The sequence below is a fragment of the Mus musculus genome, chromosome 7, assembly GCF_000001635.26.
Source record: "Mus musculus strain C57BL/6J chromosome 7, GRCm38.p6 C57BL/6J".
Lineage (NCBI taxonomy): Eukaryota > Metazoa > Chordata > Mammalia > Rodentia > Muridae > Mus > Mus musculus.
Window position 1 is genome coordinate 125774996 of NC_000073.6, and position 27158 is coordinate 125802153.

Consider the following 27158-nt stretch of genomic DNA (forward strand, 5'->3'; position numbering starts at 1 on the left):
GGTACTTCCAAGTTTGTGATCACCAGGCCCTGTTAAGCCACATGAAGCCATAACCACTGGGAAACTCTCCAGAAGCCCTTCATAGCTTTCTCCCCATTGTGTATATTTGTTTCATTTCTGTTGCTATGATAAAGTACCCTGACAAAAGCAATTTAAGGGAAAAAGGGTTATTTTTAGGTTAGAATTTTGGATTAGAGTTTGTCATAGCAAGGACATTAAGGTGGCAAGAACTTGAAGCAGCCAGTGTCATTAAACTCATCATCAAGAGCAGGGAGCAATGGATGAATTCCTGCATGTTAGCGCTCAGCTCTTTTTCTCCACCTTACACAGTGCAGGATCCCCTGCCTAGGGAATGGTGCCACCCACCATGAGTGCTGCTTCCTGTTTCAGTTAGCACAATCAAGACATGTCTACAGGCCAACTTGATCTAGACAGTTCCTCATTGAGACACTTCCCAGATGACTCTAGGTTGTGTCCAGTTGACAAAAGCCACCATCACAGTGTGGGTCCAACAATAAGGTAAAGATTTTATCCCCACAGATACAGCCTAGTGTCATTATTACAGGTGCATGCTGCCATTGTCCAGGCATCCCCAGAGGAGCCTGACCTACCACAGCAGGCACTATGGCAGGCTGCTCCTACAGGGAGACTTACAAAGCAAGTGCTGGCTGACAGGGAAGGGCTGTTACCTGGGAATTTCTGATAATGCAGATAGCAGAACCCGTAAGCAAGTGCTCCCTTTCATTTATTCTGACTTATCATTTTTTGTAGTATGCAGGATTGAATATAGGCCCTTCATATGCTACATAAGCACCCTCTGAACTGTCGTCTCAGTCCTCTTTTCATGTCTTAAATTTCAAGGCAGGGCCTTTGAACTCATTCTGTAGCCCAAGCAGGCTTTACCTTGAAATCCTCCTGCCTCAGCCTTCTGAGTAGCTAGACATATTTTTTATTGCTAGTTTAACATAAGTGAGGTTTGCCATCTATCCTATTTGATAAGCCTACATTATTATTATTATTAATTATTATTATTATTATTATTATTACTTTACTCCACAAAACACTATGGCTATCTTTCCACACTCAACTCACTCAACCAGTAGCTTAGAACACTGTTTAGGATATAATGGCTTGGCCATGTAGTGTAGTGGCTATGTCTTCAGTGGTTTTGACAGATTGAAAGAGTGTGATCAGACCAGTGTGGGAGTGGCAACAGAAGGTAGTGGTCAGGAAAGGCAGATGGCAGGGTGAGCAGCCGAAGAGCAACCCCTACACACACATACACGCACACACACTCACACACACACATACACACACACACTCTCAGACAGAGAGGTGCTGATACTGTGCAGGGTCTCCATGCTTATACCTAGGATGCCAATTCTCCCACCAGCTTCAAGCCTCATGACTGTGTCCCTTCTGAACACACAGGGACATCCCAGTGCTCCCTGCAGCATGGACAGAGACAAGATTCTCCTAATAATTCAGGATGCAGTAGTAAGATGGACTTTTGGGCAGAGCTCTTAAGTGGGTCTGGAAATGACGAGATAAACAGCAGGACAGTGTTCCACAGGCTGTGGAGGTGCTGCAGTGGGTAGACTGCTTGCTGCACAAGTGTGAAGATTTGAGTTAGAGCCCCAGCACCCATGGAAAAAGCCAGGCATGGTACACTCATTTGTAACCCCAGTGCTGGAGACAAGGATAACCCATGAGGTTTTCTCACCCAACAAGCTAGCCAAATTAGTGAGTGTCAGGTTCAGTGAGAGTCATGGTCTAAAGAAATATGAGGGAGAATGACTGAGGAAGACACCTGGTGTCTATCTCTGACTTCTTCACACTTGTGCACGCACATACACACATGCAGAAGCACACACACACAATACTGAGATGTTTGGGCAGAGTGCATTTTGACATGATGGAGCTCACACTGAGTAAGCACTGAGTAGCACCAGTTGAGGTTGTAACATCCATTACCACAGTCTGTGAGTTGAGCACAAGGCATTTGAAGAAACTAAGGAACAGAGATCTGTACTGGATCTGAGACTATTTTGGTCTGTGGAGGTGCACTCACAGGTGGGGAACTGAGCTGGGCTGGCTCTGCTCCAGAAGGTGCCATAGGCTGTTGTGGTTGTTACTGATGCTGAGCCTGGGAGCCAGGCATACAGCAGGACCCCCATCAGTGCTGCTTCATGGCTCTCTCCACGGTGAGAGAGAGAAACTCCTCTCAGCTGAATCTCTCCCTGGTGAGTGCACAGCTGAGGGTGGTGGTGAGAAGTGACAGCATCAAATGAAGAGCAGCCAGGCAAACCTGAGTGGAGGCCTCCTCTACTAACAGCTGCAGTGGTCTCAAAAATGTCAGTGGCGAGAGAGAGTAAAGGCAAGTAATGTCCCAGCTCCAGGGCAGTAAAGACACGAACCGCAGTTGTGTCTAATGAGAACAGGGGCCAGGGAGAGATCAGCGAGTTAGGGGAAATGAAGTAATTGCTAAATTTGAGGAGTTAACAAATTTTTAAAAATACATTATATATATTATAATATTGGATTGATGTTAAATTTCCCAAGCTTGATATTCTTTTACTCTGCTTTCTTAGAAAACATCTATTTTCCCTTTCTTTCTTTCTTTCTTTCTTTCTTTCTTTCTTTCTTTCTTTCTTTCTTTCCATCTCTCTTTAAGGTTTACTATAGTAGATATTCATTTTCATATCTACTATATGAGGTGTATGGGTATTTTGCCTGCATGTTTATCTATGTGCCACATGCATACCTAGGAAGCTAGAAGAGTGTGCTGGATTCCCTGAAACTGGAATTATAGACAGTTGTGAGCTTGTAAGCCTCTAGAAGGGTGATTGGAATGGAACCCTAGCCCTCTGGAAGAGCAGCCAATGCTCTTAACTCCTGAGCTGTCTCTCCAGCCTCTCAGAAAACAATTCTTAGGCAACATACAGAGTATAGAAGACAAAGGGTCACAGTGTTACAGGTGCAACAAGTGAAAACTGTACACAATGTGGTGACAGAATGATAACAGTTGGGGATTGTAGGTGGTAGATATCTGGGTGTCCATCCTACTAGCTTGATGAAGTGTGGGTTCTGCATTTTTCAAAACAAGTTTTAAAAATCAAAACACTAGGGCTGAGAAGATGGCCCAGTGGATAAAGCACCTGCCACAGGAGCCTGAGAGCCTGAGTTAGAATTCCCAGAACAAACATTGAGGCAGAAAGCCAGTGGAGGCATCCTGTGCTCCTCCAGGGCTGGAGGCAGGGGCAGGAGACTCCCTGAAGCTTCCTAGCTAGCCTAGTGTACACAGAAGTAAATAACATAGACTGTCTCAAACTAGGTGTGAGGCATGACCCAAGGCTGTCCTGTTCCCTGACCTCCATATCCATCCATCTTTTTTTTTTCCATATGTAGCAGAAGATGGCCTAATTAGCCATTATTGGGAAGAGAGGCCTCTTGGTATTGCAAACTTTATATGCCCCAGAACAGGGGAACGCCAGGGCCAAGAAGTGGGAGTGGGTGGGTAGGGGAGCAGGGTGGGGGGAGGGTATAGGGAACTTTCGAGATAGCATTTGAAATGTAAATAAAGAAAATATCTAATAAAAAGATTGGAAAAAATATCCATCCATATTGTGGCAAGAACCACCACCACAATCACTCACACACACACACACACACACACACACACAGCGTAGTCCAGGAACTCCTGCCTGGTACTTGGGAACTGAGCTTGAAGATTAGAATCTACCTCAAAAGGAAAGAGTGTCTTGACATATATATTAGAAGTATAAAAGACAAAAATATTTAAACCATAGTTAAAAGCTCAAAATTGTCAACACTTAAAACCTTTTAGCTTTTCTATTACTTACTTGGTGTGTGTATGTGTGTGTGTGTGTGTGTGTGTGTGTGTGTGTGTGTGTGAGTGCACATGTGGTAAAACCACTGAGCCATCTTGTTGGCCCCAAACTATCAACTTTTCCCCTCTAGAGATTTATTTTAAGTTATGTATATGTATATGTACATGTGCCTGTTTGTCAGTATGTGCATGCGAGTTCAGCTTCCCATGAAGACTAGAGGCATTTGGTCACCCTAGAACTGAAGTTAACAAAAGACTGTGAGGTGCCCAATAGGAACACAAGAATCGACCTCGGATCTTCTGGAAGAATAATGATACATACTCTTAACTACTGAGTTATCTCTCCAGTCTCTTAAGAGAAACCAAGGCACAAGGAAAGACACAGTTTGATTTGGTTATATTAGCCAGGTTTACTATTGCCATGGTAAAACACCATGACCAAAAGTAGCTTGGAGAGAAAAGGGATTTGACTTGCATGTAGAGTCACAGTCCATTAGGGGAAACCAAAGCAGGAATCCATACTAGGTAGGGACTTGGAGGCAGGAGCTGATTCAGAGGCCATGGAGGGGGGCTACTTACTGGCTTGCTCATCATGGCTTGCTCCGCCTGCTTTCCTATAGAACCCAACCAGTCCAGGGGTGGCACCATTCACAATGGGGTAGCCTAGGCCCATATCAGTCACTAATAAAAACTGTCCTTCTAGGTCTGTCCTATAGCCAGATCTTAAGGAGGAATTTTCTCAATTGAGGTTTCTTCCTCTCAGATGACTGCAGCTTGTGTCTAATTGACATAAAACTAGCCAGCACATAGGTTGAACATTAGTGTCAAGGTCTTAGAGATTTCAAAGCAGTTTCACTTGCTTGTTTATTGGGACAGTATATGGCTATGTGGCCCAGACTGGCTTCAGACTCTTACTTCTCTCACTTCAGTCTTTAGAGCACTAGGATGGCCTGTGTGTCTATGCTGGACAGTTTTATGTCATTCCTCAGCAGGTGGCCCTGGGCTTTATAAAAAGCAGGCTGAGCAAGCCATGGGAAGCAAGCCAGTAAGCAGCATTCCTCATGGCGTTTGCATCAGCTCCTGCCTCCAGGCTCCTGACTTAGTGATAGACTGTCACCTGGAAGCATAAATTGAAATAAGCCTTTTTCTCCTCAAGTTGCTTTGGTCATGGTATTTCATCACAGCAATAAAAACTTTAACTACGACAGTGTCCTACCACCACCTACTTTAATAAGTTTTAAAGATAGAACCTCCAAATGGGAGGGAGATTGTGTCTTAACTCTGTTTGGTACAGACAGAGGTAAGCTGTTTTATACAAGGAAACCTTTCCCCCCAAAGATTTATTATGTCTGTGTAGGGGTGGGGGTATAAAGAGCCCAGATGAGCAGAAGATGTTGGATCCCTTGGAACTGGAGTTATAGGTAGTTGTGAGCTATTACGTGGATGCTGGGAACCTAACCTGGGTCCTCTGCAAAAGTAGCAAGTGCTCAGCTGTCTGTCTGTCTCTCTCTCTCCTGCCTCAGCTCTTTGGCCAACATCGTGCTTCTTCCATTCAGTTATCAGAGGGGAGTGGGGAAGGGGAAATAAGACAGTTCTTGGGAGAGCGAGGCAGTGGGGGCCTGACTGTGGGGGCTTTCTGTAAGGGAAACATGAATGTTTCCCAATGTTGTACTTGATGAAAACTCTTACAAGATGTAGCAGTTCTTGGCTGGTGGACTCCAGTGTGCACAGAGAAGGAAGCCTGGCTTGTACGAGGTCAAAGCTGAATTAAACAGAGTGGGCAGTGGTGGTGATGGTAAGGCACATGCTTAGCACACATGAGACCTACATTCAATGATAGCCTCAAATAATTATTTTCACATAAAACAATTCACTTTCGTTTGGCCTGTTGAGACAGATTGGCATTGAACTTACCATCAGCCTCCAAGCACTAGGTTGATAAATATATTTTGGTTGTCACATTCAAAAACACAGTTCAGACCAGAAGGACAAACAAACAAACAAACAAACAATGCCAACAAGATAGAGTTGGGTAGAAAATACATTATTAGTTAAGGCCTGAAAAGTAAGTGTAAAAATTCAAGGTAAGGAGGGCCACAGCAATGGTAGGCAGAGCAGCCTCAGCTCCCAGCCTGCAGCTGAGCTACCTGGCCCACTGTGGGCATCACTGCTGCTGCTCCACTCATACTTGGGAAGCTTCCCCTGGTCTCTAGTCTCTGTTGGGTGTCATGACAACTCAGCTGTGTCTGCTGTTTCCCTGAAGCCTGACAGCACATGATGGAGACTCACCAGGCCTAAGAGAGTAGCTGACCTTCCATTAACTTTTTGAAAGGCCTTGGCTAAGTCACCTTCTTTTGGAGCCCCATTTCCTCTTCCAACAGGAAGGGGTGGATTAAGTATTTCCTTTTCCTGCAATCTCTGAACTTGAGGCTCCTAGGCTGTAGAAGAACATCTTCTCACATTCCAGACTCTGTAGTAGCAGAGAAGACGTGCTATGCACAGGGTGTGGCTCATCTGCAGAGCTGTCCTATAGGTCACTGGCAGGTAGACACAACTCCCACTCCCAGACCCCAGTTCTGTCTTTTTGCCTGGTATGGTTTGCTTTCTGGTTTATTTCAAACATGGTCTCACCACCCACATAGCCCTGACTGTCCTGGAACTCACAGTGTAGATCAGGCTGGCCTCAAACTCACAGAGATCCTTCTGCCTCCTCTCCTGAGTGCTGGGATTAGTGTGTGCATGCCAAGCTGTTTTTGGATTGTAGAAAACTGCCTTCCATAGTTAGTATAGTAGTAGAAGGCATCTGTAACTTCTTGTTTTTCCACCAGTCCACTTTGTTTCCAGAAATAATGACTCTGAGACTTCTTATATATGAATAAATGCTTAGACCAATGGTTTTGGCTCTGTTCCCCAAGTAGTTCATATCTTAGCCACCCAACGTTTCTATCCTAAATCATGCCACATGGCTGGTTACTTGGTCCTCAGTTTCAAACGACTGTCTTCTGTGTCTGAGCAAATCTTCACCCTCAGTCAATTCCAGAATCCTCCCTCTCTGTCTCTCTCTCTCTTTCTCTCTCTCTGTCTCTGTCTCTCTCTCTCTCTCTCTCTCTCTCTCTCTCCTGCCTCAGCTCTTTGGCCAGCATCGTGCTTCTTCCATTCAGTACAAGATAGTCTCTCTACATTAGCTTGCAAACAAATCTTTATTAAGCAAGGGAATTGAGTAACTGGGTATTTGGGTCTGTGAGAGGAGGGAAGGAGCGGCACAGGTACTCCTGTGGCTTGCTGCTACACTGCATCACCTTCTTTTTTCTTTTTCTTTTTTTTTAATTAGGTATTTTCCTCATTTACATTTCCAATGCTATCCCAAAAGTCCCCCCATGCCCTCCCCCCACTCCCCTACCCACCCACTCCCACTTCTTGGCCCTGGCGTTCCCCTGTACTGGGGCATAGAAAGTTTGCAAGACCAATGGGCCTCTCTTTCCACTGATGGCCGACTAGGTCATCTTCTGATACATATGCAGCTAGAGTCAAGAGCTCCAGGGGGTACTGGTTAATTCATAATGTTGTTCCACCTATAGGGTTGCAGATCCCTTTAGCTCCTTGGGTACTTTCTCTACCTCCTCCATTGAGGGCCCTGTGATCCACCCAATAGCTGACTGTGAGCATCCACTTCTGTGTTTGCTAGGCCTCAGCATAGCCTCATAAGAGACAGCTATATCAGGGTCCTTTCAGCAAAATCTTACTAGTGTATGCAATGGTGTCAGCATTTGGAGGCTGATTATGGGATGGATCCCCGGGTATGGCAATCTCTAGATGGTCCATCCTTTCGTCTCAGCTCCAAACTTTGTCTCTGTAACTCCTTCCATGGGTGTTTTGTTCCCAATTCTAAGAAGGGGCAAAGTGTCCACACTTTGGTCTTTGTTCTTGAGTTTCATGTGTTTTGCAAATTGTATCTTATATCTTGGGTATTCTAAGTTTTGATGTAATTATGGGGACAAGCCCTGAGTAAGGGCATGTAAGATTGTAAAGGGGGGCCAGCAAAATGGCACAGCAGTAAAGGCAATTGCCTGAGTGTGATCCCTGAGACCTAAGTGGTAGAGACAAAGAGCTGACTCTCGTATGTTGTCCTTTGACCTCCACCTGCATGTCATGGTATATGTGTATCCCTTAGTCCCCACATATAAACAAATAGGTGAATAAATGTAATTAACTTTGTGTTAAAAATTGAAAAGAAATTTTTGTCCTATTTAGAGTAGTGGAGACAGTGGGGAAATGTAGCTTATTTCCTAAAATATTGGATTTGGGATAGCTGTTCTAAACTTAAAGTACATTTTGAATCACATGACTCAGTCAAGGCAAGGAAGGAGTGGTGGGAACTGCCAAGGGCAGCCATAGTCAGCTGCCCACATACAAATGCAAGGCACTATGGAGTCAAGCCACATAGCTGATGAGAGGTTTGTTTGTTTTGTGAAATTTAAATTTTTTTTATTTTATGTATGTGGGTGTTATGGCTGAGTGTTGTGTCTGTCACACCTTTGTGCAGTTCCCTCAGAGGCCAGGAGAGGGCATTGGATCTCTTAGAACCATAGTTCCAGACAATTGTAAGCTGCCGTGCAAGTACTGGGAATTGAACCCAGGTTCCTCTGAAAGAGCAGCCAGTGCTCTTAGCCACTAAGCCACTGCTGCACATCCAGATATCTTCCATTTTTTATGTTGTTAATTAATTCATAACTTTCTATGCTCAAAACAAAACAAATAAAAAATACCTGCTGTCCAGATTTGGTTCTTCTAACACCAACTTAGGACTTTTATTTCAGACTGAAAGCTTTGATAGTTTGGTGAAAGAGGGGGACTTTCTCTTTCCCTAGCTCTAGAATTAACCTCAGAGATACCCAGGACAGTTAGGATAGCCAGAGATGCATAGCCTGAGAAAGTGGAATGAAGCACAAACTGCCCTGGGCCAGTGAGGCAGCAACAGGAGACCATTAGGGCAGGGCTGGTACAGTGCCGGGCGTGAGTGATGCTGAACTGACACTAATGGGGCATCCAGAAAGGGCCACGTGGCCTCCCAGCACCCCATGCACGCTTATGCAAATGAAGCTGCCAGGTGGAATGTGGTTCTCTAAAGCAGTTTTTCCAATTTTCCAACAATAAAGGATGACCTCGTGGTCAGTAATAGTATAAATGGTTTGGCTTAGGTCTCATATTATAGCCTACTTAGAATTTCTTAGCTGTTTTGCATTCTTTCTGTCATTTTATGTAACAGCTAATGCATAATGCTTGCTCATTAGGAAGGCTCAAACAATCTAGACGTGAACCTGATAATTATGAAGAGCTCTCTGCTTTTAGCTGGATTGAGAGGATTGAGCCATGTGAACCTCATTCAGCTTATTCATTGATTTTTCTTTCCTGTCCTTTTAGCCTTTACTTCTTCCTTCCCTAAACATTTGGTTTAGTTGGTTGTTCAAACTCCCTGCTCCTACTCCTGTTAACCAGATCCACAAGTTCCTTGTTCACCTACCCTCTGCCCTTGTCTTAGTCACTGTTCTATTGCTGTGAAGAAACACCATGACCAAGACAACTCTTATGAAAGAAAGCATTGAGTTGGGGCTTGCTTACAACTTCAGAGGGTTATTATCATGGCAGGGAGCATGGCGGCATGCATGGCACTGGAGCAGCAGCTAAGAGCTACATCCCAGTTCACAGGCTGCCTATGAGAGAGTATGACACTGGGCCAGTGACACGTTTCCTCCAACAAGGCCACAGCTCCTGATCCTGGATCATTCTTATTCAAACTGCCACAGCCATGTTCCCTGTGGTGGAACAGCTGTGCTCTCCTTTAGGTAGAAGTTTGTCTTTACCCTGCATACCTCACTGTAGGACTGTTGTCATTTGTTTCTAGTAAACTTGGGACTTTAGAAGGGTTTTTCTCTTCTGTATTTTAAAGATTTTCTAAACATTCTAAGTAGATTTTAGTTTTCTAATCTTGCCTTTCATGTTAATTCCTAATTGGCTGCATTGGGGACACTTGTTTGATTTCCTGGTTTTGGAAGTTCCTGAGGTCTGATCTGTGGCCACCAGTTAGTTCATTTTTACGAATCCTCTATGATACTTCAAAGAGCTAACCATTCACTTTTTTGGTGCAAAGTTCTGACATATCTATTAAATTCAATCAAATTATGTGGTGATTTGAATAAGAATGTCTTCCATAGGCTCATGGATTTGAATACTTGGTCCCAGTTGGTGGCACTGTCTGAGAAGACTTCTTGAAGGAGTTAGAGACTGACTAGTGCAGTTCCTAACGTGTGTGCGCTCATCCTCCCTCCCTCCCTCCTTCCCTCCCTCCCTCTACCCCTCCCTCCCTCCTTCCCTCCCCTTTCTCTCTCCCTCCCTCCCTCCCTTCCTCTTCCCTCTCTCCCTCTCTGCCTCTCCCCCTCTCCCCACATCTCCTTCTCCCTCCCTCCCTCCCTCCCTCCCTCCCTCTCTCTCTGTCTCTGCTTCATGCTATCAGTCAAGATGTGGATGTGGGCTCTCAGCTTGATGGTCCAGCTGTTTTGCTGTTGGCTACAGGCTTCCCTGCCATAGTAGTAATAAACTCTTTTTTGTTCTTCTGGCTGTAACCTGAATAAACTTTTTCTTCTATAAGCTGCCTTGGCCGTAGTGCTTTATCACAGCAGCAGAAAATGATTACTACAGATTGGCAATAGTATCATTTAACTTGCTAAATCTGGTCTTCAACTGCCCACATCAGAATCCCAAGAGTGCTATTAAAAATGTGAGCTCTGCATGTTGTCCTCTGTGAGGCTCCACCCAGCAGCTGACTCAGACAGATACAGACACCCACAGCCAAACAGTGGATGGAGCTTGGAGACTCTTATGGAAGAATAGGAGAAAGGATTGTGGTCCCTGAAGAGGATAGGAACTCTACAGGAAGACCAACAGTCAACTAACCTAGACCCTTGGGGCTCTCAGAGTCTGAACCAACAACCAAAGAACATACACTGGCTCAACCTAGGCCTCCCCACACAAATGTAGCAGATGTTTAGCTTGGTCTTCACGTGGATTCTGAACAACTGCAGGGGTCGCCATCCCTAAAGCTATTGCCTGTCTGTAGGGTATGTTCTTCTAGCTGGGCTGCCTTGTCTGACCCCAGTGAGAGAGGAAGTGCCTAGCTTTACAGAGGCTTGAAGTAGCAGGGTGAGGGGATTTCCCCCCACCCTGACCCCGGGGGTCACCCTCTCAGAGGAGAAGGGGAGGGGATGAGGGATGGGGGGAAGGGTTGTGGGAGGGGGTGAATGAGAGAAGGGCAATGAGTGGGATGTAAAGTGAATTAGTAAAAAAAAAAAAAAAAAAAAAAAAAAAAAAAAAAAAACTTAAATTAAAAAAAAAAGTAAGCTCTGAGCCTGCTTCTGAAAACCCTGTGCAAAGCTCAGTGTCGTTCCCAGCACTGCAGAGGCAGAATCTAAGGCTCATCGGCCAGGCAGCCTGGCAAATCGGCCCACCCCATGCTCTGGCTCAGAGGTAAGTGATGCTCACCAAGCGATTCCCGCCATAGGTCTCTGCTGTTAGTCAGGCTGATTCTCACAAATGGTCTGTTTCCCCTTACATCTCTTTAGCTTTGCATTATTTGCTTAGATCCTTGTCCTTTTGTGTGTGATGATGTCAGGATGACTCTGCGTGAAGTGTATCTTACACTTATATGAATACATCAGCGCCAGTGTCTTTGTCCCACCAAGGGTAGGTGAGAAGGCTGGGGAGATGGCTCAGTGTTTAAGAGCACTGGCTGCCCTTGCAGAGGACTTGGGTCCCATTCCTAGTAACCACATGGTGGCTCATAACTATTTGTAACTTCAGACCCAGGGGATCGGATATGTTCTTCTGGCTTCCATGGGCACTGCATACATGTGGTGTGCAGACATACATGCAAGGAAACCCTGGTGCACATAAACATTTAAAAACGAAGAAAACCAGAACAGCTGAGCCTGCTCTCTGGGTGTTTATCCTCTGGAGCTTGATTTGGACAATGTTGTCTAGACCTCGCCATCCAGTGGATTTTGTGTGGTGCTTTCCTATAAAGTCACTTGGCATGATTTCTAGCATACCTAATTAGTCACCCTTTGGTGCTCTTCCCGACTTAATTTATCTTTCTAGAAATGTTAATGATGAAATTAAAAGTTGTAAGATTGCTGGCTGTTTCTTTTTCATGGATGAACTCCCTGTACGTGTCTCTGGGATGACAGTCTCCCAGCCTCTACAGTTGGCTTCCACCTCTCCTGTCAAACTCTCTTTTCCTGGGTATTAGTTCTTTCTGTAATTAAATGAATCAAAGTTTGTTGCCTATCTTTTAAAGGGCTGAGTCACCAGAGCAGCTGTCTCTTCTTGGTCGTCCTTGCTTCTTCCTGTGCTGTTTGTTGCCTCCTGCTACCAGGGGAGGGGGGCAGGGCCCGAGTGTGACTACTACGCTCCTGTAAGGTGGGGAACCTTGGCTTCTCCTCCAAAGAGTTAACTCCCTGTCGACCTTCGGAAGATTTCTTTTTGGTGTGTGCTCTGCTATCCTGCCCTAAAGCCCACACGTTAGCTTCCCATGCCCCACTAAAGCAACTATGGCAGCCTGCAGGAAGGCTTCCTCTTGCTAGATCCTGGTTGACTCGGGTATATGCATACACAAGTGCGCACAGCAGCCTTCTGCTGAGTTCGGCTTGTGGCTCCCTGTGCCTCCAGTTCTCCAGGAATGTGTTCTGTATTTCTCAGAAATCCCCAGCCATTCCTCGGCAGCAGTCTCATTTGGTCTCTATCCAGCCCTATTCTGTTTCCTGTCTCTGAGTCTTCTGGCTAGCCCCTGCTCTGCACAGGCTCTGGCATAGATGCTGGGATGGTGATGTTGAGAGGATTGTCTGGGGCTCCAGGTTAGGTCAGGTCCAACAGACCTCTTACCACATGCTCTCTGAGCTGCTGGTCTCTCACCTCTGCCACCATGCTTTCTAAGACACATTGGCTTACCTTTAGTGGTGGACTAAGTACATCTAGCATGGAAGATAAATTCATCAATGAAAATCCAGGGGTGGCAAAATACACCAGAAAACTAACAAGGTTGTGTAATATTTATTTGAGGTTTTTTTTTGCTTGTGTATGTTACATATGTATATGTATGTATGCATGTTTACATATGTGGCCGCTCATGTGTGTAGGTATATGTGCATATGTGTGCATGCATGAGTATATATGTGTGTTATTAATGTACATATGTGTATGCATGTTCACATGTGTGTGCATATATCTCTGTGTGTGTGTGTGTGTGTATGTACATACATATGTGTAGGTTTGTGTGTGTTTGTGTATAGGCCCAAAGTTGTCAGCAGATGTTTTCCTTGGTCGTTCTCCACTTTGCTCATTGAGAGTCTCTCTCTAAGCCCAGAGCTTATTGATTCTGCCTAGTCTAGCTAGCTATCTTAGTCCCCTGTCTCTTCTTCCCAAATGCTGGGATTATAGTTAGCAATCTCATCTGCCCAACTTTTATGTAAATTCTGGGATCCAAACATGTTTGCATGATAAGCACTTTATTGAGCCTGCTTTTCATCTCTTGTACAATATTTGAATCATACATAGTATAATTCAAAATTTTCTTAGTCATAGTTCTATGGAAAGTGATGTAGAAGAAAGTAATTTTAAAATGTGCAAAGTATACCTTGGCATGGTGAGACATTCCTGTAAACCCAGAAAGCAGGAGGTAGAGGCAGGAGGATCACAAATTCTAGGCCAGACTGTGCTACATGATAAGTCCAAAGATAACTTGGGAAACGTAGTGAGATCCTGATTCATAAAGCCAAGAGCTAAATCTGTAGTTCACTTACCTGCTGTGTACCAGGTCCTGGATTCCATCCTCAGCATTTAAACACACACACACACACACACACACACACACACACACCACATACACACACACCACATACACACACACCACACACACACATACCACATACACACACCACATACACACACACCACATACACACACACCACAACTACATACACGCATACACACACATACACCCCACACCCCACATACACACATACCACAACCACATACACACCACAACCACATACATACACACACACCACAACCACATACACACACACATGCACACACATACACCACACACATACCACAACTACACACACACAGATACACCGCACACACATACACACACACAAAGAGTGGGCCCTAAAGTTAGGCTACAGGTCATATCCTATTAAGTGTGTGACTCGAGAGCCGCTGCCGGGCTGTGGGAGGTGTCTTAGCAATGGCTGTCCTTGTTGCCCTATCAGGAGCCCCATGAGAACAGGAGCTTCGTCTCTCCTGCTCATCACTCTCTTCCTTGCCTTTATCATCTCTGTCTGCTTAGGAGAGACAGATATCTTCACCAAAATACCTAGTTTTTAGTTAATTTTTTTTTACATTTGCTTATTTAAGTATACAGATGTGTCCATGTGTGGAGATGAAAGGAAAACTTGTAGTCGCAGGCTTCTTCCTTCCATCTGGTCATCAGGCTGGTGTGAACACCTCTGCCCCCTGAGCCATCTCTCTGCCCCTTTTCTTAATTTTAAAAATTACATTTATTTTTGTTTGTATGTGTATGTATACTCATGCATGCATACTTGTGGAGGTCAGAGGATAATTTGTGCAAATTATCATGTCAGTTCTGGGAATCAAACTCAGGTCATCAAGCTTGGTGGCAATTGCTTTTGCCCACTGTGCCACCTTACTGACCCACAAAATATTTCTTAAGTACATGAATGAACAAGTATAACATATCAACTAGTGCAGGATAAAAAGCCTCGAGCCCAGGAGGGAGGCGTGAGTGACCTTGGCTGCATTCTCCTCCCTAAGGCTAGTCCAGGGTGTAAGCTCCCTCCACTCATGTTCACCGTGTGCTAGCTTAGGGACTTTCCTCAGAAAAAGACTCATGGATCCACAAGTGTCATTCCATCAGAGGAAAGGCTTGGTTTATGCAGCAGGGCAGGCTGTACACATGGAAGCAGACTAGGGAGCAGAGAGCGCTGAAGCCAGGGCCAGGCTATAACCTACAAAGCTTCCCTCAGAGTTTCTGTCCATTCTCAGAGTGCCATCAGCTGAGGACTAAGGGTTCAAATCACAGCCTTGTATGAGACATTCCACATCCAGACATCCTACAGACATGTACTGGCTCCTGGCAGCTGTGTCAAAGGTTACCAGACCCCTGCTGATCAGTGACGGCAGTCATCCAGCACAAGCCGTCAGTTCTTCAGGAGATCGGCCTCTCTGTATTGGTACCTGTGGTCACAGCACACAGCCTAGCTGTGGACCCAGCCAGTTATTATCTGAACACTGGCTCTGCTATTACCAGCTATGTGACCTTGGGCTTGCCTTTCATCCCACTGAGCCAAAATGATGCCATCGACTGCCCCAGAGGGCTACAACGAGGTGCACAGAGAATTGATATGTACATATAACATGATATACAGCAGCAACTCGGCAGTTAAACTGCTGTAGTTGTTACCGACGACATGGATGCTGTTGTTGTCACTGTTACTGTCACCTTGGCATTTGATAGTCACCTGCTTTCGCTCCTAGCCCAGCAGAGAGAGGAGGCTTGTAGAGGATGCTGTACTCCTGGACATCAAGACCTGGGTACATTTTAGGAGTGGTTTCTATAGCCACACCTTCTATCTGCAGTGTCCGATCCCTTAAGCATTCCAGCTCCCATGGGGAGGGCATCTTGTGTGCCCAGTCATCAGCTCAGTTCCTGGGATGTCTGTACCTTGGCCCCCACATGGAAGGCTTTGGTAGAATGTTTCTGAAGTTAGCATTTGAAACACTGAGCACTGAAATTGAGTATAACCAAGTTTTAAAGCAAAGAGTAAAGTAAGTTTTTCCAGAGAAAATTCTGGGTGACAGCTTGAAAGCCCCTCGTGGATCCCACAGCAGGGCACCGCTTAGAAATGCAGGCAGATTGGCTTTCCAAGCTGTCACTGCAGCCCAGGTCCTGCTCTCGCAGATAGGAAGGTCTGAATGGGCTCCTTTCTAGGGGATAGAGCTGCTTAGCTCAGTTCCCTTGTGTCTCTGGAGCAGATGGTTTCCCATCACATGAGCATCCCAGCTTCCCCAGGTCACTCACCTCCTGTGAGCAAATGGAGTCTTTTTCTTAGTGAAAAAGAACAACCATGTAGAGTCTAGGGTGTGTGTGTGTGTGTGTGTGTGTGTGTGTGTGTGTGTGTATGCGCATGTGTGCACTCTTGTAAATACAATATGGTCTTTACATTTACATTGACTGCATAAGAAAAGAAAGCAGGTTAAAACAGAAGGATTATTGAAATTCATGTTCTTTGCCATAAAAAATACTAGTTTTTAAAAAAATTATTATTCTCATGCTTTACATCCTGACTACAGTTCACCCCTCTCTACACTTTTCCCAGCCCACTTCCACCTCCCCTCTCTCCAGATCCACTCCTCTTTTATTCCCTCCCTCCCCCAAAAAAGGACATTCCTCCCAGGGATTTCAACTAAACATGGCACAACAAATTAACAAATAAGACTAGGCACAAACCCTCATTTCAAGGCTGGATAAAGCAAGCCAATAGGGAGAAAAGGATTCCAAATGCAGGAAAAAGAGTTAGAGACACCCTCAACATACACAGGAGTCCCACAAGGACACTAAGCTACAGAGCCATAACATACATGCAGAGGACCTAGCACAGACCTATGCAGGCTCCATGATCGTCAGTACAGTCTCTGTGAGCCCCTACGAGCCCTGCTTAGTTAATTCTGTGTGCTGTTTTCATGGTGTCCTCAACCCTTCTGGCTCCTACAGTCCTTCCTCCCTGTCTTCTGCTGGGGTTCTCTTGGTTCTGCCTAGTGTTTGGCTGAGGGTCTCTGCTCCCATCAGGTGCTGGATGATGTCTTTCTGATGACAATTGGATTGGGCACCAATCTATGATATAGCCTGAGTTCTTAAATTATCCATCAACTTAGTAAATAATGAACGGACAGGGAGCCCTGGGAATTAATTGCCTTTAGCTTTTTTTCTGCCAACTCACATAGCACACTGTTTGCTGTGGTAAGGGCAGAGGTCTTGTCTCCTTGTTTCTGCTGTGACATCAGCACAGCATCCCAGTAAGCATGGGCACATGACTAGGGAGACCCTGATTCAAATCAAGAGCTGGGTTGTAACTCAGTGGTAGAGCAGCACTTACCTGCCATGTGCAAGGTCCTGAGTTCTGGCTCCAGTATTTACACACACACACACACACACACACACACACACACACACACGCACCCACGCATGCACGCACGCACGCACGCACGCACGCACGCATGCACACAAGCGTGGGCCCTTAAAGTTAAAGCATAAGTGATATACTGTGAACAGTTTGTGACCCAGGAGCAGACTGGACAGTGGAGGATCTCTTATGGAATGGCTGTCTTAGCAAAGGAGAACTACCCCATCATGTTCCCTGCTGGTGGGCTATGTTGAAAACAAGTCAGCATTATCTGTGGGTTTCTAGGAGTAAGGACTGATGGCTGAGAGCAGAAGTTCCACCTCTGCCACTTAATCACTTGAGAAGTTATGAGTTGAGGAGCTCTCTTCTTTGGGGAGCACCATGCATCTAGGATGCAGTCACAGATGGAGAGGTGCAGCCCTGGGAAGGTGTTAAAGTAGCAGAAGAACCCTGTTTATTGGCCCTGGCTGATGGACCCCAGTGTCTCCTGCCTGGAATTAGCTGTGAATGGGGATCAGTGGGGACTGCTCTGGGCCCTGGGACAGAGTGGGGTTTCAGGGACAGTGGAAGGAATCATCCTCTCGGCTGGTTCCCATTTCTTCATCTTAAAAGTAACTGGCCCAAAACGTAGGGCCTCGTGAACAGAGACACGTTTTCCTAGGAACTTAAGCTCACCCCACTGAGAGTTATTACCAAGTTCAAATGATCACAGGGCTGCGGGTTTTTTGTCTGACCTGCTTATTGTGACGATCAAAGGAGAAGGACCTGAGTGTTGTATAGAGCTCAGAGCATTAGACTGTGGTAAAAGACTGAGTTAAAGCTGATGCTGCCTGCCATTCAACAGCAGGCCACCCAGGAACTCACATTTCCCTGAAGAGAGAAAGTCTGTTGACCTCCAACTACCCACAACAGCCAGGCTTCGATGACATGAGCCAGGACCTCATGTGGCTCGATTGAGGCCCGTGCAGACCATCTCAGCATGGACAACTAGAAGATCCTACGTTATCTTTTGCGCACTAGTGGTGAACCTGAGCTTGCTCTAACACAGGGCTTCTTGACCTCAACGCAGTCGGCACTGTGACCAGATCATTCTTTGAGGTGGATGCTGTCTGCTGCCTTCTAGAAAGTCCAGCAGCATCCCTGCTGGCTCCCACCTACTAGCTGTCAGAAGCACTCTCTCTCAACACACTTTGTGATGAAAATGGCACTAGCCATTGCCAGATGTCCTCTTGTTGGGTAAAAACTAAGCCCAGTTCAGACCATGGCTTTATTATCACAATACAGTGTGTCAGGGGCAGGGTAAGCCATTTGATGGAGACCAAAGTGTATCTCAGAGGAGTAAATTAACTTGGTAAGGGTCCTGTCATCGATGTCCCCTCTTCTGAGGTGTAGATGTGTGTCCTATTCCTACTAAGTCAGCACCCAGGCTTCTATATAGTTTACTCATTCAGCAAGTACTTACCAAGCCCCACTGTGCTCCAGATAGTTGTGCCATTGCTAAGTAACCTTCCCTGGTACTGGTACAGGTGGGACAGTGAGAGAAGGAGCTGGAAAAGACAGCATTTGTATTGTGTTCCCGCTGCTGCTATAACTTCCTATCACCTTAGCAGCTTATCTGACAGTACTGGGAGTTGGAGATTGAAACTTACTGTCATGAGGCCAAACTCCAGGGGTTGGCAGATCTGTGTTTCTTCTTCAGGCTTCAGGAAAGAACCTGCCTAGAGGCACCTGTTCTGCTTGGCCCCATCCTTTCCTTTCAGAGCCAGCACCCGAGCATCTCCTCTTCTTCCTGATGTATGTTTCCATTCTTAGCTCTTGTTGATGTTCCTCTTCCTGCCTCTCTCTTACGATTACCCCATAATTTTATCAGGCCTGCCTTGGTGATCTTGGCAAATCCTTCATCTTGGCAAACATGAAGGGCACATGTTTTCAGGTGCCAGGGGACATCTTCTGTGGACTTTTATTAAATCTACAATTATCCACTGCATGCCCCCCACACCCCCAACAAGATTCACATCCATTTAACTTGTGGAACACCAGACAGACGTTTGAGACAAGAGGAAGAAAGGATCCCTCAAACCCCAGCACTTTCAAAGCCAGTCCCAGCCTGGGAGGGGGTCTCTGGGTCCAGGCTCTGCCCTCACAGCCCAGGTGCAGTCCCCAGAACCTTGCTTCCTTGGTGAGGACAGCATGTGTTTGGGGATGAGTCTCTTCTGGGTCCCTTCCTGCCGGTAGACTGGCACTCGGGCAGCTTTGTTTTTCATTCGGTCTTTGGTTCGGTTCTCTCTTAAGTGTGTGTGGTAGCTGGGTGTTGTCAGAGACCGTGTGGGCTCACTGTGGATGTCTGTAGGATTCCCTCCATCAGGATTTCCTTTCCTCCCTAATCTTTCCTGATAAGCCTGTCTCTGCTAAAGTAGCCCAAGGCATCCACGAGCTACAGGGGAGGGCTTGCTACTGCTTTGGTTTTCTCTCCAGCATGCACTTTGCTGATAGAAGGTCTGCTAGTGGCATCATCTTCTGCACTCTGGGTAGAAGAAAATGAGCCCTAGATCCCTTTCCCTGGCCGTCCTCCCTCTGGCAGTCCTCCTTCGGGTCTGTCTGCCACCTCTTCATTTTCCTCATCTGCTAGAGGAAAGCAGACCCCTCAGCTCATCACTTAGAAATCTGCCCAGCTTAATACTCAGGTTCAACACTGACAAGCTCTGTCCTGTGGAACCTCAGAGTTACTGCATGATAGGATCCTTCTCTTCCAGCCACGTGTCCCTTGTTTCCTGAGCCCATGCCAGTGGCAGCTCTCATATACAGGTGTCCATCATCAGTCAGTTTGGGTTGTCCGGCTTTAAATTCACTTTAAATTCACATGCAATAAACTTAATGTGGCAAAGGACCAAGCCCCTGAAACTGTAAGCAAGCCCCAAGTAAATGCTTTCTTTTATAGTCGCCATGGTCATGGTGTCTCCTCACAGCACCCCTCATGTTCGTGCCCTCTGACCTTTGCTTTCCCATCCTCAAAGCAGCCCCAGCATCTGGCTGAGGTGCTGCTGGTTGTTGGCTGGAGCTGTTCTTTGGTTCCATACAAGGCCTCACCTTTCACCTCTCCTGGGCTTTCTGCAGGAGCTGAGAAAAGGCCTGGGGCTCAGCACAAGCCTCCAGACCCAAGAGGACGGCTCCAGCGACGAGTACGACTCTATTGAGGAAGACGTCCTCTCTGAGACGGAGACTGAGGACCCTGTCCTGCCAGTCCACAACAGAGATGAATGTCCACTTCCCAGCCATGATGCAGTACAGAAGGATGTCCCCAAGGACCAGGAACTGGAAGGCCGGCATCCCCAGGCCACAGACACCCTTGTGGTAATGGAGTTTAACCCAGCTTCTAAAGGTGAGCGCTTCTCATGAGCTTTTCTTGGCCTTGAGTGTCTCGGCATCTAGTTATTGGAATTCAACACAGAGTAAATTCCAGTACAGCATGAATTCAGCTGGTCCCTGAACACTACAGGGAAAGGTTCCTAAAGACTTCCAAAGACTGAGGACCTTCCCATAGAAACTGTCCCCAGTGTGCTGTAAGAGAGTTAGTGCACTCCAGCTGGCCTTGGATACCTGTAAAGACTAGAGCTGGAGTAGGCCCATTGTCCTTCCTTCTCCTCTCTCCTGTCCTCTCTCCCCTCCCTCCTGTCCTATAGCCCCCCTTTTCCTCTCCCCTTTTTCTTCCTCTCCCCCCTCCTATTGCTTCTCTTCTATCAGATTTCCCAACTTAGTTCCATTCTAAGGTGACTTTCAGGCATTCAGAGGCACAGTTGCCTTCCTAGAATGGCCTTATAGCATCACTAGAAAGTCAGTTTCTTTCTCCCCAAAGCCCAGGGTTGGCTCTCAAAAAAAAAAAAAAAAAAAAAAAAAAAACCACAGTAGCAGTCTACCACAGGTCTCTGCCAGTTCAGAACTTCTTTCTTTGGGGCTGATGAGCCGGGCTAGCTAACAGGACTAAAGGGTTTTGTCTCCACCTATTCATGTGCAGGGAAGGTGTAGCTAAGGGGAATCTGAGGGATAAGAAGGAAGCTAGGCAGGCAGGAATAGCTGCTACTTTCCAGCTTCTGTTCTACAGAAAACAACCTTGGGAAGTAGAGGGAACACCAGTGAAGTGGGACGTGAGTGGCCAGAGACACCTGCTGCTAGGTGACCTCTGACAGTTCTAGCAAATGCTGGTGGGGGTGGGGGTGGGGGTGGGCTGCTGTAGCTGGAATTGTCAGGGCAGTGTTCCCAGTGACCCAGCCTTCCTAGGGCAGGAAATAGCAGGCACAGGGGCTCCAAGAGGGGCAGAGCGTAGCGGATCAAAGCACAGGAAAAGAAAAGTGTCAGTGTGGCCAGAGCCCACTGGTGTGAGCAAGGGAGGATGTCAGTGCATTGTTTGTGCCTTCTGGGTTTGCTTGTTTTCCAGGACAGGAGTTCCCTGAGTACAAGAGACCAATCACTGTTCCTGCCTTTGGGGTCTTTAGGTGTTTTCTCATGTGCCCTTTGGCCTCCTCTCTACACTTGACCTGTGTGTGACTTTCATGTCCTTCAAAGGTTTGACATGCTAGTTACACGTTTTCCCATATACATTAAAATACAGAAATGCATTCAGGTCTAAGGCTGGGGCTCAGAGTAAAACACACTGGCCTAACATGCCTAATACCCAGGTTCTGGATTCTATCTCCAGCTCCACAATACACGCAAATTCATAAAATACCATCTGCCACCTGGCATCGGAAGTCTCCTGTGTGCCACTAGTGCTAAGGGTTTTTGTGGAAACATTGATCTGAAGAGGGTGAGTTTGGCTGCCATCTAAACCTCCAGCCAGGACAGGCCTCAGTTCCCAAGCCTTCGTCCAGTCTTTGCAGGTGTTCCTGAATCTGGGATAGCCCCACCTTGGGCCTGGTAATACACTCGTCATCCACGAGGATCTCTCTTCATCACTAGCCTGGGCATCTTTGCCAGCTTTGTCCTATAGCTCCATGCTTCATGACTTCTGTCTGCATCCTATTTCCTCCTCTGTTCAGCTCTTCTTCTCTCTAGCTAGGCAATGAGCCCCTGAGGACTGTGAATGCTTCTTGCTGTGCCCCTTCATCTCCAAGATGCCCTTGCTGGCACCATTACTTGGACCAATTAAAGCCAGCACCTCATTGGCTGGCCAACCACCCTAACATTCTGAGCAAGTGCCTCAGCAGTCGCTGTCTCTGTGTGAGCACACACTTGTTAGGAAGGACCTCTCCTGTCTGGAAATGGTAGACACTGAAACCTTTGTCTGTTCCAAGGTGTCTCATTTATTTATCAGTGCTGTCTACAGTATTCCCCAAATCTCCTACTAGCAAGGCCCCTGGCACAGTAGAGTTCAATAAATATTTGTTGATTGAATAAGTGAACAAACGGTAAACAAATGTCTGAGAGAAATGCATTCCCTGTTCTCAGAGGCTGACGGAATCCATTGTTTCCCCACAGGTAATAAGATGGACCGGATTTTATCTGCTAAGCGGAAGGAGAATGCTGAGGTCTTCATCCCCAGCAAACCAGACTCTGTCCTGAATCCACAGCCCCCAGCTGTGTTCCCAGAGCAGGAGAGAGCCTGTTCCAGTACGTGTTGGGGGCCCTGAGTTAAGTGGGTTGGGGGTTGAGGTGGATACTCCCAGTGGGCACCATGATGAAGGTCGCTTCTTCCTTATGCTTCTTGGACGACTGAGCTAACCTTGAGCCAATGTGTTGATTCAGAGTTCTCAAAAACAAACAAACAAACAAACAAACAAACAAACAAGAGGCTTTGAAAAGGAGTTTTCTGCATGGCTATGAGGGTTGGCAGGTTTAATCTGCTGGTGTGTCTGTAGCCAGAGGTCTAGTCGGTGCAGCACCCACGCGTTATCTGGTTCACAGCTACCAAAGCTAGTAGTAGGAAGAGACTTACAAGTATAAGCCCTGAGACTAGGAGATGACACTGTAGTTGCTTGCTGTGCAAGCCTAAGGACATGGGTTGGGATCCCCAGCACCATTAAAAAGCTGTAACAGCACATACCTGCAATCCCAGCACTGGGGAGGCAGAAATAGGAGGATCCCTGGGACTTACTGGTGGGCTAGCCACACCAATTAGTTCAGGGTCAGTGAGAGACCCTGATTCAGAAAAATCAAGTTGGAAAGTGATAAAGACATTTGACTTTAGCAGCTGGCTCCCACACATGTGTATACACACACATATATACATATATATATACACACACACACACACACACACACACACACTTCACAAAACCCCACAAGACAGGTTGTTTCCAATAGCAACTAAAACACTGAGAAGTGAAAAGCAGGATGACCTTCAGGAACGGCTGGATCTAGGTGATTACTCTGTACCAGCAGTCTACCTCTGCCCTTCCAGTAAATACTGTCTGAGAATGGAGGGCCAAGAGAAGCCAGAGAGCAAAGAAGGGTGGGAAAGCTCAGGTTTGGCAGTCACATGGTTGGGGCAGGTTCTGAGTTTCTGCCACTAGCAGTGGAGGGTCAGCCCCGGGCCCCAGGGTTTGTGTATGTGCATGGACACAGCCTCTCAGGCCATTGTGACCACTAACCGAGATGTGCCACAGCCCAGTCAAGAACAGCCAGTCAGTCATGCTCTCTGCAGCTGATGGGGTCATAAAGGTGCACTGTTCCGAAATGCAAAGATCACATGGAGCATGTCTGCTGGCAGAAGCTCTGGCAGCTTTGACTATGCTGGCTTTGACTAGAGAGGAGCTAGGAAGGAGGAGGAGGCTGATGGGACAAAGTGAAAGGCTGCTCAACCCTGCAGCAGTGGGGAAATAGCGGTGTCCCTGTGCGTCCTCCCAATGGGCCCCATGGCTCCTGTTCAGAGTCCTTGCTCCAGGCTCACTGTCCACAGCATGGGTTTCCATCTCAGCACAGGAAGCTTTACTGTTGCTGCCACTGGGTACAAATGTCTTAGCATCGGGCCTGTGGTGGTGGTCATTCTCTTTCCAACCCACCTCCTCTGCATCTGGGACTCCTTTCTTAGAGGGGATGTGCCATGGTTATTTTATCCATATGCAAGTAATAACATGAAGAGCCAGTCCTAACAAAGTCCTAAATGAGCCCCCAAGCTGCACCAGCGTCACACCTTCAAACAGTGCAGTCAGTAGCTACTGCATTACCAACACGTCACACAAAGGACACAGGCACAGAGACTTAAAGAGTCTGTCCAAGCTCACGCATCCAGCAAAGGGTTTCCTACAGACAACTTGGTAATATGTGATTCCTATGCACTTGTGTATTTCTTTGCCATGGAACCAGGATTAAAGAACCTGGGCTGTAGAGCCTCCTTCACTTTTACTTATGACCCATGCAGCCCTCATGTTCTAATTGAGCTATTCTTGCATAGAGCATATCCAGTCAGTCTAGCCATAAGCAGCATTTCCGAAAATCCAAGTTTGAATCATGCTACAGGGGTTTTTTAGTGCTCATTAAAGTATTATTATTATTATTTTAAATTACTTTTTCCAATGCTAGGTGAGGAACCTATAGTTTTTATTTCCCATTCCTGTGACAAGATACCCAGACAAAAGCAACTTAATGCCCTCCCTGACCTAGATAGTCCCTCATTGAGGAGGACTGTCACGTTGACAATTAAAACTTACCTTCAGAGAACCTCATGCTTTACTGCAGCCTATAACCCAGCCCTGATGAATGTATATTAATATTCATATTTAATATTAACACTTTAGAAATAAGCCATATTTGAACTAAAGTCATAGTGTTCCCTGGATTTGTTTTCAGGGCTCCTTGAACTGTGCATGCACAGTTGCTTAGGTAAGTCAAGGTGTTGACAGGAACATCCTCCACAGGTATAGGAAAGGTTGCTCCAGGCTCTCTCCTATCTTCTGTAGCTCTGTGGTTTATAGCAGAATGACCCAGACCATGGCACACTCCTGGATAGATATCTTTGTTTTCAAACTTAGCAGTTCTATAGTCACCAGGCACACTGCATCCACCCTGTGGCCACATTTTATCTTCATCATTTGCAGAGACCCCTTTTGTCCAAATGAAGACACAACCATATACATTGGGACTAGAATTTAATAGGTCCATGTGTGCATATGTGCATGTGTGCATATGCCGTGTATGTGCATATGAATGTGTGTACATACGTTGTGTGTATTGATTCATGTGAGTGTGTGTACACTGCTAGTGACTAAGCCAGAGCCTTGCGCATATAGTAACACTGAACCATGTGTCCAGCCCATCATCTTCTTAGAAGATATGATTTAAGATTCAACTCAGCTCTGTCGCTTTGACAGAGCCTAATAAACAAATTCATAATCTTCTCTCCCAAGTTTGGTCATGGTCTAATTGATTGAGGAGACATGGGAAAGGGGAAACAAGAGCAGGAAATGAGAAGGCGCCCAGGGGTGGATGATGGGTGTCTGAGGTGGACACATTTCTGGTTCCATGGCAAAGAAATACATATAGAAGCATATAGGAATCCACAAATTACCAAGTCATCTGTAGGAAATCCTATCAGCCGCAGTTCCTGGGAGTTGTTCCCTAGATGCTGTGAGATGAAGTCCTCACTTTGAAGAGTTTATCAGTATTAAAGGTAGTTACCATGAAAGGTTATTGGCTGGATACCGGCTATAGCCTATTACACAGGCTATCCAGTGTACCTGGCTCACCTACCAGCCAAATACCTTGTTTGGTAGCTGAGGTGAAAGTGGAAAAATGACCTTGTTACCACAGTGTTCTAGCTACAATTAGATCACAGTGGCCAAAGGTGTCTTCAGAAGCCAGCAGATTGATGACCAAGACAGCCATAGATGACTTTGCAGACAGTGCCACAAGGGTACAGCATCTCTCAGTAGACCCAAAGGAGTTTGAGTCTCTCCTCCCAGGATGGGCAATCATGGTCTCTTGACTGACCCCAGATGAAGTACTCGGCTTTGTAGTGGGTATAGGTTTCAGGAAAAGTGTTTCAAACCACAACAGTAGGCAGAGGGAGCTTGAATGTGTACACCATTGAGGGTGGGCTGCATGTTAACTTGTGTCTGTGTAGTGGGTTGTGGTTTGTGTGTATAAAAAGACTTATTCAGTCACTCTTGCAAATGAGCCTTTCATTGTTATGTTACCTCTCAGTCACTTGTGTCATGTCGCTTTGCCTTCGGTTTCTTTTGGCCAGTGTTTATGGCCTGTATCTTGTTTTCATTCTTTCAAACTTTCTACATCTTTATATAAAGGTTTGGGTTGTTTTGTTTTGTTTTGTAAGCAATATGCAATTGGCTTTTATTTTTATCCTCCAACAATCTGTGTGTTTTAATGGGAGCATTTAGTCCATTTACATTTAATGTAATTGCTGATATATTTGAGTTTAAACCTGCAATCTTATTATCTGTTTTTTTATTTGTTTTGCCTATTTCGAGTCTCTCTTTTTTCCTTCTCTTGCCTTCTTTTGAACAAATTACCTTGTATTATTCCTCTTTCCCCTCCATATTAGCTTGTTAGTTATACATTCTTTTATTCTTTTACTCATTACTGGAGATTGTAATGTATATTCTTGACTTATTAGTGTCTACTTTAAATTAGCACATTTGCCGATTCTAATTTAGTGGATAGACCTTCAGCTCTAAATGTTTATTCCCCTCCAATTTTAAATTTTATCACTATTCATTTTAACTCCCTGCAGGTTTTTAATCCCATTAGACATCATTAGTATTGTTGTTGCTGTTGTTTTGTACAGTCACTGGTAATTTTGAGGCATATACACCCTTAACCTTCCCATACCCCTCACTCCTGGCGGTTTCCAGGTCACTCTTGCTCTCTCACTGTCACCCTTGAGTCCATTATAAGCCATGCTCAGCTTTCAGCTTGTGGCAGCTCTTTTCAGCATCATGGGTACCTTGAGTAGACCTCCCAGGTGCTGTGTTCACCTTCTGCCTGCCTGCTCCTGGCCCTGTTCTATTTCACAGTTCTCTCCTTCACCATGTCTTCAAACAGATTCCTTTTTATAAACCAACTTTTGTAATATTCACACCAGAGTTGTGCTTCAGTGAACG

The 27158-nt window shown here is 46.0% G+C and overlaps 1 protein-coding gene across 8 annotated transcripts in view; it reads left to right on the forward strand.

Moving 5' to 3' along the window:
- Positions 1-27158, forward strand: part of D430042O09Rik (RIKEN cDNA D430042O09 gene) — a 166941-nt gene that overhangs the window by 67141 nt on the left and 72642 nt on the right. For all 8 annotated transcript variants that reach the window (XM_030242515.1, NM_001081022.2, NM_001358287.1 and 5 more), the window contains 2 exons: positions 20221-20485; positions 22579-22710. In XM_030242515.1, the coding sequence (XP_030098375.1) occupies positions 20221-20485; positions 22579-22710 (397 nt within the window). The remainder of the gene's footprint in view (positions 1-20220; positions 20486-22578; positions 22711-27158) is intronic.